This window comes from Ambystoma mexicanum, chromosome 7p (genome assembly GCF_040938575.1).
Source record: "Ambystoma mexicanum isolate Mex_15411 chromosome 7p, UKY_AmexF1_1, whole genome shotgun sequence".
In the NCBI taxonomy this organism is placed as follows: domain Eukaryota; kingdom Metazoa; phylum Chordata; class Amphibia; order Caudata; family Ambystomatidae; genus Ambystoma; species Ambystoma mexicanum.
Window position 1 is genome coordinate 876,649,132 of NC_090939.1, and position 14,551 is coordinate 876,663,682.

General features: G+C 44.2%; 1 protein-coding gene across 2 annotated transcripts in view; it reads left to right on the forward strand.

The window, feature by feature from the left end:
• The window catches only part of SH3KBP1 (SH3 domain containing kinase binding protein 1), a 1,496,599-nt gene extending 1,484,178 nt beyond the window's left edge, over positions 1 to 12,421 (forward strand). For both annotated transcript variants that reach the window (XM_069637105.1, XM_069637106.1), the window contains 2 exons: positions 9,368 to 9,431; positions 10,061 to 12,421. In XM_069637105.1, the coding sequence (XP_069493206.1) occupies positions 9,368 to 9,431; positions 10,061 to 10,102 (106 nt within the window). In that variant the 3' untranslated portion in view covers positions 10,103 to 12,421. The remainder of the gene's footprint in view (positions 1 to 9,367; positions 9,432 to 10,060) is intronic.
• The last annotated feature ends 2,130 nt before the right edge of the window (positions 12,422 to 14,551 follow it).

A 14,551-nucleotide genomic window follows, 5' to 3' on the forward strand; every position in this document is an offset into this window, starting at 1 on the left:
AGTACAAAGTTTACTATTATATGTATCACCCCATCGCTCTTTCACCTTCCGCTTGCAAGCAATCTTTGGCAACACTCGTTGGACGGCTCCAGTAACCTGCGTCAAAGAGAAATTCTTGTTCAATGGACTTTGACTGCAGCCTACACAGACCCTTGCCAGGCTTAGGCCCTTCACAGTAGGGAGAGCGGGGGGAGGACACATACTGTTTTTCTTAGAGAAAGCTTATTTACCTCACATCACTTCGCGTTTATCGTCATGCTGCCTTTTTCTTCCACTATGGAAAACACTCCTTTTTCAATTTTGCCCTGCTTGCAGTCGAAAATATCCCTGGAAGATCATGCGCCATGTGTGCAACCACTGTCTTCCATGGGATCACACCAAAAAGCATTGCAAATCCTGCAAGCTTTTCAAACCAAAGCCCCTAAAAGATTGACGCACAAAACATTGGGCCGCACAGGCTATGCAGGCTGACGTCTCCATCGACGTGGCAGGTGAATCAGACAAAGGTAGCTATGACACGCACAGTGATGCCGAGGACGATTGGGGTGCTACCCAACCCCAATTCTGATAAACAGGCCAGCGGTCCTGTCATGGAGAAGACACCCAGCGGTAAAAGCACACATTCTAACAGACACACTAAAGACACAACCCAGAGCCGAACGCCGACCACACCATCGGCCAAACACGGCTATGTGGTGTTGAAAGAGTTCATGCCGAAAGAGAAATGTTCTATGCACTCTCCAAGCACATTGAAAATGCAGCAACTCATACAAAAACTTGTCCCCAACACGCTGCTTAAGGACAAAAGATTGAAATCCTTGACTACTTCGACACCAAAATCACATACAGCTCACAGCTCTCAGGAGAAGGACTACACACCCTCTGAAGAAACCTTATCGGAGGCTTTACACCACAAGAGACAGGCTTCCAAACAAGAACCCTCTCCTGAAGGTCAAACCCTTTTCCAAAGTCCACAGAATGGACAAATGAAACATTTGCGAAAGTATTGAAAAGGATTTCTTGCTTTGTCGACTTTGTTCACTCACCGTCTGGTTACTAAACAGGGTAGTAGGGGGAACTAGTGGGGAACCACCTGCAAAGGTACCAAGACTGGACAGTTCAAAGCCCAGCACTTCCGCACACCAACCCTTTACTACTCCCAGACAATACACCTCGGATGACCTATACATAGTTTATTATTCCAACCAAAGTGGTCAAGTATCACAAGATGACCAATTTAATCAAGACCAGGATCTGTTCTATGATGATGATGATGATCCAGACATTTACATATTTTCGTCCCCAGAAGACCAGGATCAGGCCATTGCTGTCTCTCCTATTGACAACCAGCTCCAATACAATGGGTTGCTCATTAAAGCAGTACAGCACTTCAAAATAGATACGCAAGACTCTCAACATGACACAGACTTTGCAGACCCAGTTTATCTCTATTCTCCAGTCAGTACAGAGATGCATTAAGCCATCTCTACTTACATCCACCCTGACAAGACCGGTAAACCCCTGCATCGAAAAAATATTTAAGCCGGCTCCAACTGACCCCCTTCATATAAGAGGCCAATTTAAACCTGACTCATTGGTAGTAACTTCAACCTGAAAGAGGGCAGGCACACTTCTTGCTTCCGCGGAGGCGCCTCCAGACAACAGTTTAATTATAACCTGTGTGATAAACTGCATTAACAATGTTATTTATTTGTATTATGAGACTTAAATCATATTGTAAATAGGTGTCAGGATGCAAAGACAGAAACTGATGTTGGGACAGGCAATACTTCATCATTAAACTCAGGTGACTTGGAGAGCCATAAACAACGTCCCGAAGGGCTGCTTTTAGCTTGCGGGCCATATGTTGTGCACCACTGCACTAAAGAGTGCAAAGGAAGAGCATGAGACTCTTAAATATTTAGGCCAGATCATTAACAAGACTTTCGTCCATTGAGGGGTGTTCAACACCCGACACTCCTTTTTTAGGCAGTGTTACCCATGATCGATGGGATATAACCAAGGCCAATCCTCATCATGGGGCAACACACCGGGCCAATCAACTGCATACGAACCCAATTTTCAAAGAGGGTATGAAAGATATAGAAGTAGAGGTAGGGCCTCCACCACCAGATGCTCCCCTGCCTCAAAACAATGACGCCCGATACAGGTTCTCTCTCATGCAATTCCAGTTGGAGGTCACATTTGCCAGTTCACCCACACATGGGAGAGGATCACATCTGATCAGTGGGTGTTATCCACAGTGGCAGGGGGGGTAGGGGGGGAGTACTGCATCGAGTTTCTGGAGAAACCCCAAAACCATCCCCCAAAACATCAGAAGATGTCGCCACAAGACAAGCTAATTCCTCAAGAAGAAATAAAGTCCCTGCTGCCGAATGGCGCAATCGAAATAGTCCCTGCAAACCAGGTGAACAAGGGTATCTATTCAATGTACTTCCTTGTGCCAAAGAAAGACTTAACTATGCACCCTGTACTAGACTTGCGTCCCAGCCAACACATATGTCAAACCTCAAAAATGTCACATGACAACCCTGAAAGAAGTGATCCCTCTTTTAAAACAGGGATTTCATGGCAATGTTGGATATGAAGATGCATACTTTCATATTTCAGTGTTGCCAGTGCACAGAAAATATCTGCGCTTCAAAATCGCAAGCGATTATTACCAGTTCAGTCTTCCCCTTCGGCATTTCATCAGCACTAAGGGTGTTCACCAAAGTATTAGCAGTAGTAGTAGCACCCCTACGCAGAGAATTAATCCCAATGGCTCATTAAAGGGGAGACGCCACAAATTTGCGAACAAACAATCTATTTGAATTAAGGTTCTCCATCAAGCAAGAAAAAATCAAGTCTAGTTACCAATTAAGTCAAATGATTCCTGGGAGCAATGTTAAAGACTCCAGAGGAATTGGTCTTCCCCTGAAAAGAGAGTACAAAATATGCAATTTCAAGTACCTCACTACATAGTCGGTCGTCAGATAACTGTGCGCAAGCCACTGCGCCACCTTGGGATGATGGCTTTGTGCATTTTTCTGGTTCCACAAACACGGCTGCGCATGCACCCAATGCAAGAGTGGGAACCGAAACAATGGTCTTGGGCAAGTGGTCAGTGGAATGATCTAGTGGTTGTTTCGCTAAACCTAGTACAAGCTCTTTGCTTGTGGAAAAAGGACAACATGTTAAAAGGGAAACCTTTTCGCAACCCACCAGTTCAAGCCAATCTCACAGCAGATGCCTCAGTCTCGGGTTGGGGAGTTCACTACCTCCATCATACAGCACATGGCATGTGGACACAAACATAAAAAAAAATACAACTTCTAGAATTGCTAGACGTCCTCAAAGCCCTGCAATCTTTTCAACAACATCTAGTAGTGCAAACAGTGCTAGTCCTCACAGACAGTACCACTGCCATGTTTTATCTAAACAAACAAGACGCAACATACCCTCTAAGTCTATGCAGGTTATTCCAAAGGATTTGGAAGTGGTCAATCAATGAAAAATGTTCCTAGTGTCACAACACGTTCCAGGGCAACGCAATTCACTTGCGGGCATGCTCAGCAGAGGTCTACTACTACCAGTAGAACACGGGTGGCAAATACACAAAGATATTTTAAGCAATATCTTCACACAATGGGGGTGTTCACCTCTAGACTTGTTCACAACAAAGCAAAACGCACAATGCCTATACTTTGCATCCAGGTTTCCCCAACCAGGATCCAAGGGGAACACCCCGTGGATGAATTGGTCAGGGAAATTTGCTAACGTTTTTCCATCAACACCACTCCTGAACAAAATAGTGCACAAGATGCACTAGGAACAAGCGACACTGATCCTAATAACTCCTATGTGGGAGCAACAACCGTGGTTTCCACACCTACTCATACTAGCAATGTGCAAACCAGTCAAGCCTCTTTGCCCATTCAGCATGCTGTCCAGACACAAGGGGATGACATTCCATCCATGCCCTCAGACTCTGAACTTGGCAGCTTGGCTCCTGAGGTCATAGAATTTGGGCATTTATATCTTCCACAAAGATGTATGGATATCGTTAAAGGAGCACGGAAGCCTAACATGAGACTGTTATTTTAACAAGTGGAAAGGATTTTTCATTTGGTCTAGGTCACGCAACATAAATCCAATTGACTGCTCACCATCTTGCATACTCACTATATGCTTTACCTACTTAACTCGGGTTTAGTCTTCAATTCAATTAAAGCACACTTAGCAGCTCTCTCTGCTTGCACTACTTCCCAAAACAAGATAACGTTGTGGAAAGTACCTGTTATCAAAGCATTCATAGAGGGAGTAAAAAGACTAAACCCTCCCATTTCTAATCCACCACCGGGTTGAGACGTCAATGTCGTACTTTCAAAACTCATGAGTCCACACTTTGAACCTATGTACAAAGCTAGTCTGAAGCATTTAACTATCAAGGCTGCTTTTCTGGTGGCTATCACTTCCATAAGACGAGTCGGTGAGCTGCAAGCATTTTCACTACAAGATCCTTTCATTATCATCCATAAAGACATGGTGGTTTTTAGAACACACCCTAGATTTTCACCAAAGTTCCATGTCAATCAATCTATTGAACTTGCTACCTTTGTTCAACATTCATAAAATTCAGCAGAAAAAAGCCTCCATACCTTAGATGAAAGGAGGGTGGTCTTGTACTAGATAAACAAAATTAAACCATTGAGGAAAACGGATAAGCTCTTTGTTTCCATAGCATTTAGTAGAGAGGGAAACAGTCTCCAGATGGATAGTCAAATGCATCCAGCTTTGCTACTCACTATCAAAAAAGACTTTACTGTTTACACCTAGAGCCCACTCTACACCAGGCATAGGAACTACTTTAGCCTTTATTGCAAATGTTCCTTAAGACGCAATTTGCAAGGCTGCTACTGGGAGTTCCATTCATACCTTTACTCAGCATTACTGACTAGACGGAAACTCTAAAGCAGATTCACAAGTGGGCAAGTGGTACTAAAACATCTACTTGCTGCTGTGCCTTTTCACAACCCACCTACTTCTTTAGGTATTGCTTGCTAATGTATTCATAGCATGTGATCTAAGCAGATCCACTAGCCTCAGAAGGCATACATTGCTCAACGTAATCATATTTCTGATGCTTGTATCTGCTTAGATTCATATGTGCCACCCCTTCCCAGAGTTAAAGGTGCATACATGTTTTCTATCTTACCTTATTACTTCATCTTTCTTGTACTCAAGCAAACACTTCATGCACCCTCGTATCAGAAACTAAACAATCTGAGTGAACTTGACACGTGAAGCGCCATGCGTACAGTAGACATCACACTAGGGATAGTATTAAAAACACGCCCAGTCGTCGTCTCTTTTTCAAATTTTGAAAGCAAGTTGTGCAATACGCTGCGACTACCGTTACATGTCGACCTATGCATAGCATGTGAATCTTATCAGATGCAAGCATCAGAAGTACGCTGACCGTGAGTAATGTATGCCATGTATGTTTAGTCTTTTGATTGTACATGTGTAACTGAATCAATACATGTGTATGTACAATAAATGTTCGCAAAACCATACCAAACATTAAAATCCTCATTCATTTCTGTACAAAAAGTGCATCACAATGGGCAATGACAAAACGTGTGACAAATCATTATTACATTAATCAATGAGACTAAACTAGCCGAGGTCATACATTGGAGGAACCGGACCATAGTTGATTTTCCTAGATGCTTTCAATGTTGCTATGTTTGACATGATGAAACCACATTCATATGTTCATCTGTCTTCTTCTGGACCAAAACAATGACGCACTCCGTTCCAACATCAAGCATCCTACATCTGCTTGGATTAATTTAAAAATGTCTCATTAATGAGGCTTTTTGTTCTGCACTCATAAGAGAAGTGCTGATATGATACGGGTGCCTACCCGGAGAGACACTTATGCAGGCAACGATTGGCCTGATGTATTGAAGACATTTTGAAAGAAATCCAAGCAGATGTAGATGCTTGTTGTTGGAATGGAGTGCGTCATTGTTTTGGTCATGAAGACGACAGATGACTTTATGAATGTGGTTTCACCATGTCGAAACTAGCAACATTGGAAGTGTCTAGGAAATTCAACTGTGGTCCCGTTCCTCTAATTTGTGACCCTCAGCTAGTTTACACTCACTGGTTCATTTAATAATTATTTGTCACACATGTTTTATCATTGTCCATTGTGGTGCAATGTGTGTGCAGAAATGAATGACGACTATGTTTGGTATGGTTTTGTCAACATTTATTGTATATATTCAATTTCACCTCTACAGTCAAGAGATTTACATTTATTTCTATGACAAGATGTGTGTACATGGTATTTAGAATGTACTTCAATCGCATTTGTTCATGTTGTTGTTATTCATGAACTATTAATGCATGCCATGTGACACCATTGTGTCGATATTAAGTTGTTGAAATCCAAGCAGGAGGAGACTGGAGTGGTCATAGCCAGCACCCAGCGACGAAAGGCTAAATAATGGGCCTTTCATTTATTTTGCTAATCATGAAGTAACAGGTCTTTGTATCTGCTGCCACTTAGGAGTCCAGAGTGTATCTGTTATTTAGGGTTTTGCCAAGATTCTTAACCTCTGCGCTTGGAAAAGGGCATTGTCCAAAGGTAGTAGGCCAGCAGGATGGTATCAATCTGTTGGGATTTTTGTGTGACTACAATGTATGATTTATCCGGGTTTATTTTCAGAAAATATTAGTCCATCAGACCTTAACAGCAAAAAGGGCAGTCTCTGATCTTACCTGATACATTTTCATTACCCTCTTTAGCCTTAACTGCTCGAATGGGCTGAGCCTACAATGGGCCTCATTATAAATTTGCCGGTCCGGAAACAAGGGTGCCGGTAAGCTCACCGGCATCCATGTCTTTTTTTCAGACCGGCAAACTACAGTCTGCCTGCTGGGGCCGCTGTGCCCGACAGGGCTAACCCTGCCGGGCGAAGCAGTCACGGTAGGCAGACATTTCATGGGAGCACCGGCATCGTTAGGAATGGTGCCGGTGCTCCCTTGTCTCTACTCTCATAGACTCCCACATGGGGATTTACAAATACACCAGCGCCTGACTCGGAATGAGGCGGTGGCACCGGGAGGTCAGGCGCCGGTAAATTATTCTGAGTCCGGCGGCAACCCACCAGTAGTACCGGCAGGGTTACCGCCGGACTCGGAATGAGGCCCATTGTAGGCTCAGCCCACTCGAGCAGTTAAGGCTAAAGAGGGAATGAGGCCCAATGACTCCTTAGGTCCACCATCTTGGGTCCAAATCTGTGTCATATCAGCATAATTGGAAAACAAGTAACACCAGAAGAGTGTAAAACGCCCATTTGTGGGCAAAGATATGAATGAAAGAGGAGAGGTGATAAACCAGAGTATTATAACAGCTCTATCACCTCTCCTCTTTATAACAAAGCTTTCTTTCTGCAGTTGAACGATTGTGTAGGAATCCCCAATTGATCACTTGCAGGAGGGATAACACAGCAAAGATCCCAGTGGCTTGGTTTTCCAGCAGATGGGGCTCTATCACAGGCCTAACTAATATCACGCAAACACAGCCTAGCCTTCTGCTGACGACACTCCTGTTTTGCTACCCTCCTCATTATGCTGGTAGTCATTGGAAGCCCCAGATTGAGGTTTACTCACAATATTGTACTGTGTGAGCAGCCTTTGCTCTCCTGTCACATGGAAGAGGACAATGCAGTCATCCTTATGATACTGGCGACTGGACTGCATCCGTGCAAGGTGCCAGTTTTAGAATAAAGCTGCCTGACATGCTTTAAAAAGCACATGTAAGCACATATAAGCATGTAGCACTGACCTTGAGATAGGTGGCGTGAGATGCCTCAAGTCCACTAAGAGAAATGCACAGTTGCTTAAAAGCCATCCTGACATGAATGATGTGTTCATTTCTTTGGGGTTGTGTAGCGCTCTACATGCTTGGAGGGTTGCTTCTTGAGGAGGAGAAGGAGGAGGAGGAGGAGGAGGAGGAGACCAGTGAATCCTCCCCATTCTCCCTCCGTCACGCCACCACTCCTCTACATGCTTGGAGGGTTGCTTGAGGAGGAGGAGGAGGAGGAGACCAGTGAATCCTCCCCATTCTCCCTCCGTCACGCCACCACTCCTCTACATGCTTGGAGGGTTGCTTGAGGAGGAGGAGGAGGAGGAGGAGGAGGAGACCAGTGAATCCTCCCCATTCTCCCTCCGTCACGCCACCACTCCTCTACATGCTTGGAGGGTTGCTTGAGGAGGAGGAGGAGGAGACCAGTGACTCCTCCCCATTCTCCCTCCGTCACGCCACCACTCCCTACAGTGACGCTCAATAATCTTATTGTGTATATTTGTGCATTAGTTTGAGGCACTTTCCCCCTTAGGTTAGTATTACCTTTGTAACACACCTGTTTCTTATATATACTTGTTGCATGTTTTATTGTTGTTCCTGGTGTATGTCCCACCCTCATTAACTGCCCCCCTGCTTGTTTGTGCTGTTGTACAGGCACCCTTTTGGGGGAATTCCTCCACTTTCTGTACACGTGTTTTTGTGTATCATTTCTGTTTGAAATTTGATGCACATTTTTTTAGATGGAAAAAATTTGATGCAAATGCATTTAGATGCAAGAAATTCGATGCAATGACCATAAACCGGTGGGAGGCCATATTAGCATTATCGTACAGTTTTTAAAGCCCTCATGTATTTGAATTGTCTTCCAGTGACAGCTTATTCCACCGGTCAGGATCCTTGGCTCCGACTTTCCCTCCCTTCTTTGCCTCTGGTGAGACCATTGGCAGTCTGTTTGCGATGGCAGAGCAAACGTCCTTCAATGGTTCCTAGTAACTCCTCCTTCCCACAAGGCACTTTGGGCTGGTGTGCCAGAAGACTGGGAGCCATGCGTTGTCTTGCAGACGGCCCTGGAAGTGGACCCTAGTTTTCCGAAGGTCAGGACCAGCCATGCTGCTCTGTTTTGGAGAAGTCACAGAAGCGGCAAGTCTTTTGTGGCTTTTAAACTAGTTCATGTCTGAGTGGTCTAGGGCATTCACCATTCCACCTTGAGTTTAAGATTGAGCAAAGGGAGCATTGTCGGTAGAATGTATTGGCTACAGTATGAAGGTGAGATTGTACAAAGGATCAGCATTGAAGACCATGCCAAGATGCTTGACTTTGACACTATATCTTGCTCGCAAGAGCATGTGTGCCCGGGTCCGAGTTCCGCTCTATGTAAGAATAATCTAGTGTGCTGTTTTTTTATTGTTCCGGAATTATTTAAAGTTTGGAACCATTCGTTGCATGCACAATTCTAAAATGCACATATGTGTTTGCTTCCAGAAGAGAGATTAAGCAACTATTAACAGAGTTGGATGAAGAAAAGAAAATCCGCCTACGACTACAGGTATCGAATCTTTACAAAATGAAGAGCCCGCTAGCGCAGGCGCTTTCCTAAGATCAAACACTCATGTGCACTATTTCAGACAAATTTGGGATAGTTGAAACAGACAAGAAATTAAAACAGAACACGGCATTGTTTGTGTTCTTATAGTCACTGTCAAGCAGTGAAACCACTGGGAATGACACAGGGGAATTAGAGTCTGCTTCTTGCATGGGAAATATATTTATTTATTGGATATTTGTAAGGTTACAAAAAATCGAACACTGCAAATTAACAATGAAACACATCAGTAAAAAAAAGTCAGAGATATGGGTGCATTTTATAGTGAAAATAACTGTTTTAACAAATGTACCTTCCTTAAAATCGGAGTGCTCCATATTTTTAATCCCAGTGCAAATCCTATTTCCTCTAATGTGTATATATATATGTATATATATATATATGTATATATATATATATATATATATATATATATATATTGTGCAAGCTGTAAAAATGGTGCAACAAGAATCTGCTCACTTGTTTGTCCCGTTACTACACTTAATGTAAAATGGTTCCAAATATTTTTTGGGACAATTCTAATCTTTGAAAGTGTTATTCTAATGAAAATGGTATTGTTTCTTGCCTGGCAGATGGAAGTCAATGAGATAAAGAAGACCCTGCAATCAAAGTGAAGCTTAGCAGAGTGCCGCGCGACTCGTCACGAGTCAAGACTTTGATTTCCACCACAGCCAAAATAACGACGTGCCAAATTGTGTCAGAATTGCCTCCGCAGCTCTTAGTTTCAAACGACGCACAAATGTTGTGATAGCACAAGAGAAAAGCCAACCAACGGCGGGGTGTGGGCGGGGAGGGGCGGAGTGAGAGGCGGTTCTAGATGTCCCTAGGATGCGCTGGCCCCTGAAGCAGCGGGTTGAGGCGGTGCCAATCCTACGCGCGCTACACGGGCTTTTGTACTTTAACATCGTCGATGAAGAAACCTCAGGCAGTTGAGTCCGAAGTGGTACTGTTTTGATGATGATCTATTTCCACGAGAAGCTATGTCCGATTAAGCGTTTACAAATGCTATGGTTTTACGATCGTCTCTTTTTCTGTCATTATGTACCCAAGAATTCTTAAATTGTTCGGACCACACATAAGGAGGATTGAATGTTACTGCTCTTATTTTCTTTTTTTTGTTTTTTTTTTGCATCCTCTTGAGAAGCTTGGTTTTATGCTACTCTATTTTGGACCCTAATACATATGCAATTTTAGTGCCCAAGAAAAAAATAATATTCTTAGCACCTTCAAAAAGCTTGTGGTCAGAACAGATGTGGGTGTGTGCAATGATTTTGTGCCTTCAAAGTGCCCCCAATACGTCAATATTTATACAAATCAAAACCTGCAGTCAGTGGTCGAAGTGTACGAAAAGAAGTAGTGGAACTGTGTTCCGACATGCCTGCACCCACTCCCCACAAAACCCATCACCACGCCCCCTCCCACACACAATACAAACCCCCAAACAAAATGCACCTGCTGTTTAAGGGAACGTTCAGTGCACTGCACTGAAAGTGCAAGTTTCAACTTCTTCCTACACTTTTATTTTAAAACGGAACCATTCCAGAGTGGTTTCTTTTTAAAATAAAAGTATAGGAACAGTAAAACTTAATTTTGAAAAGTAGAGGAGCACCACTCCCGACTGCTCGACCACTGCCTGCAGTCAGATACAGCATGAGTTTTCCGAATTTTTTAAATGTTCCAATTTTCTAATTTGTTTTACCGCCTAATAAAGTACACGCCATTGAAATTGACCCAATCTGGTCTGTTTAAACTGGGCTTTGTGGTGTTACTTCTGCAAACCTTAGAACCCGTGTTTTTCACAAGTAGAAATGTTCACTGGTAAGTGCCAGGCTGCAGGGCTCCCTCTGGTCCCAACTCTGGAACGATAGTGCCCCAAAGGCTCCTGGGAAGGAAGGGATTCCTCCCTGGCAGCAGTTGGCCACTGGAGATACTTGGTGTCTAGCTACACTAGTGGGGAGCCCGGAGGATCTGCAAGGGGTGAGACTCTTTCATATTGGAGGAGAATAACTGTGTTTAATAGAAAACATAAGCACTTCCAGTGTGTGGGGGCTGGAGGAGTCACCCACCCATTTATTACTCAATAGTTTCAAGGATTTGTGGCACAGTGACCGTAGAGCCGGGTTTCAACAGACCAGCCTCAAATAAAAATAAAACACTTGGGGTTATTCCAGCTATGATCTAGGATTTTTGTTGTCGTTAGTGGAAAAGTGAGTCTTCATATCTTCAAAATTCGGAGTTCAGAGCATACTTTTGAATGGTACAAACACCCCTTCCCATTTTCCCCATCCCTTCCATTGCAATTACTTGATTTTAAAACGGACACCGTGCTTTACTGTGCTGTTTAACATCTTTGCTAACAATTGTTTGCAGATTGAAGGCCGTGCAATGCCTGCATATGTGTGTTAAAAACATGTAACCTATGATCTTTTTTTTCTCCCATGCCAAATCAAGGTTTTGCATTAAAATGTAGCACGGCCATATGACAGAAACGGGTTTTGCAGTAAGTACACATGAGACCCACCAGATGGCGCCCGTGAGATGCTAAATGTATCGTGCAACAGGGTAAAATGCTATTGCAGTACAGCTGGCAATGTGGAAGCTGACAGAGTTGGCCTTTGTTAACGTTTTAAAAATCAAAACGTCTCTTGATGAATCTTAATTTATAAATGCCAACAGAGTATTTAATCGCCACAATTCCCTTCCTGGCTCCTTTTCTTTTTAGTTAGTGGAACATGCGTAAAGTAAGCTAAAATGTTTAATAATGTTGAATAATTACGAAAATCATGAAAGATCAAAATATTGTATCAGGGTCCCTCTGTTGTGACATTGGTTTTTGACTTGCATTTTTGTATTATTCATGGTATTTATGTAATGTCACCTTCCACTATGTTGTAAGCTTCAGAATGTTGATGAAATAGATTTTTTTATTGTTCTGTTTTTGGTGACTGCCCTTTATTTCTAGGCTTTGTGGAATTATTATTATGTGTTATTTATAACACTGCTCAATACCCAGAGGTTTTTAAGCACAGACCGGGATCGAACCTGTGTTGCTCCACTTCGTCTTGCTTCCAAGGTGAGTGTTGCCCCTGAGCTATCCTCCTGTTCAATGTCTCCTGTGAAATTGTCTGCATTGGGCATCCAAACATATCCATGACGATTTCTCTGAAATGTAGGTGTTCATAGAAATGCAGATAACGGTATGTAATGGTATGTTTTGTTATCTTGCATTTGTATAGTGCCTCCTGACATATGTTATGGTGTTGAAGCTCAGAGGGTGGGAGACCCTTCTGGGGAACACAGTCCAACAGGGTAAAGCAATGAGGATCATAGTGCATGCAGGAGCAGTGGTTGAGAGGGAGACATGGTGTAGGTAGTTGAAGGAAGGGGGAGGATAAATGGGAGGTTCGAGGAGATTGAGCTGGAAAAGACTTTGTACAGCTGGACTGAAGTTTTCCTGGATTCTATGGGGTGCAGCGCAAAGAGAGGAGAGCTAGCAAGGTTGAGGTCCGAGCAGAGCGCTGCAGCACATTCTGCTTTTCTAGCTTGGTCATGCTAGTATGCAGCCAACATTCAGAAGTAAAAACAGTGACGTAGCAGGGCCACCCTTATGAGGGGCACCTTTGTGAGTCAAGCATACAAATCACAGGGGGCAAGGAGGATGAGCGAGGTACTCAATACTCCTCTTGCAGCACACACTCACAAGGCCACACAGATCAATGATGGTGTTATTGGACTCCGAAGAAGCACGCCAATGGATGCACATGAGCACAACAGGTTCACAGTGCCACCCACTTATGGAGCCTATTTAAGCTTATGTTGACCCAATCGGATGACAGAAAAGAAATCAATGAAAGTGACATTAAAATGGTCTTATCTGCAGGCTGGTGTATTTGTGTCATTCCACGAACTTCATCATGAGCAAGGCCTGGAGGTGGAGTAGAAGACGGCAAAGGGAGAAGCCATAGAAGAGGGTTGGGCCTTTGGATAATCTAATGCACTATGGCCCGTATTGAATTGATATTTAATTTCTAATGCGCTCGTACACAAGTGTTGCAGAGCGCAACAAGGCAAGTGGGGGGGGGAACAAGGGAGAACAAAACAACGTTCTGAGAGGGGGAGGGGGAAAGTGCATGGAAGGGGGAGAAGTGGAAAGTGCAGAGCAAAGGAGAAACAGATAAATAATTAAGCAATATGCCCCGAGCGGCAGGGGCATTACCGACTCAGGTAATGACCCGGGGCCATAGTTATAGGCCCTGAGTGAAGCGAGGGCCTTAACGAAGGCCCCGGGGCATTACCAGAGTCGGTAATGCCCCCGCCGCGAGGGGCATATAGCTATTAGTACCCCGGCCCGCAAAAACTGCGTGACCTGGGCACTAAAAGCTTTTTATTTTTTGTCCCGAAACACAAGCGTTCCCAGCGCGTCCACTCCTGAAAAAGGATCAAAAAGAAGGTAAGTGGGGTTGGGAGGGCAGGAGTGGAATGAGGCAAGAAAAAAAACGTCCCCGCGTCCCCAGCTAGGGATGGCCCCACTCCAAGTCTACACACGGCTGGAGGCTTCCCTCGTCCCCCGCCGCGGATGCAGGAACAAGAAGGTAAATTGGGGGGGGGGCGCAGGGAGGGAAGGGAATAAAAAAAAAATACTTATCCGAGTCACTGGCAGGGGGCGAAGGCCAGGATTCTTCTGCCAAGTTCAAAGAATTGATTACCAACTTCGAGGGGATTGGGTCCTCCGACGTATTCCATATCTATGACATGTAATCACCACAGCTGTGCTGCTTCGGAAAATCTTGGGCGCCTGCGTCGATGACGTCGATATGCCACCCTCGAGGACCTCCTCTGACGGCCGACGTCACAGGATGTTATAAGTAGGACGCACGCCGCCCGTAGCCTCAGTTCAGTTATTTCTGCGAACGTGTTCGCTTCGGAGATCTCGGCGTGCCTTGACTCTTTGGAGTTTCTGTTCTTTCTCGGTTCTTCGAACCTGTTCGTATTGTGAAGTCTTTCTTCGTGAAGATGTCTACCTCGTCTTCCACACCGCGTCCAGGCTTTAAGAAGTGCGGGAC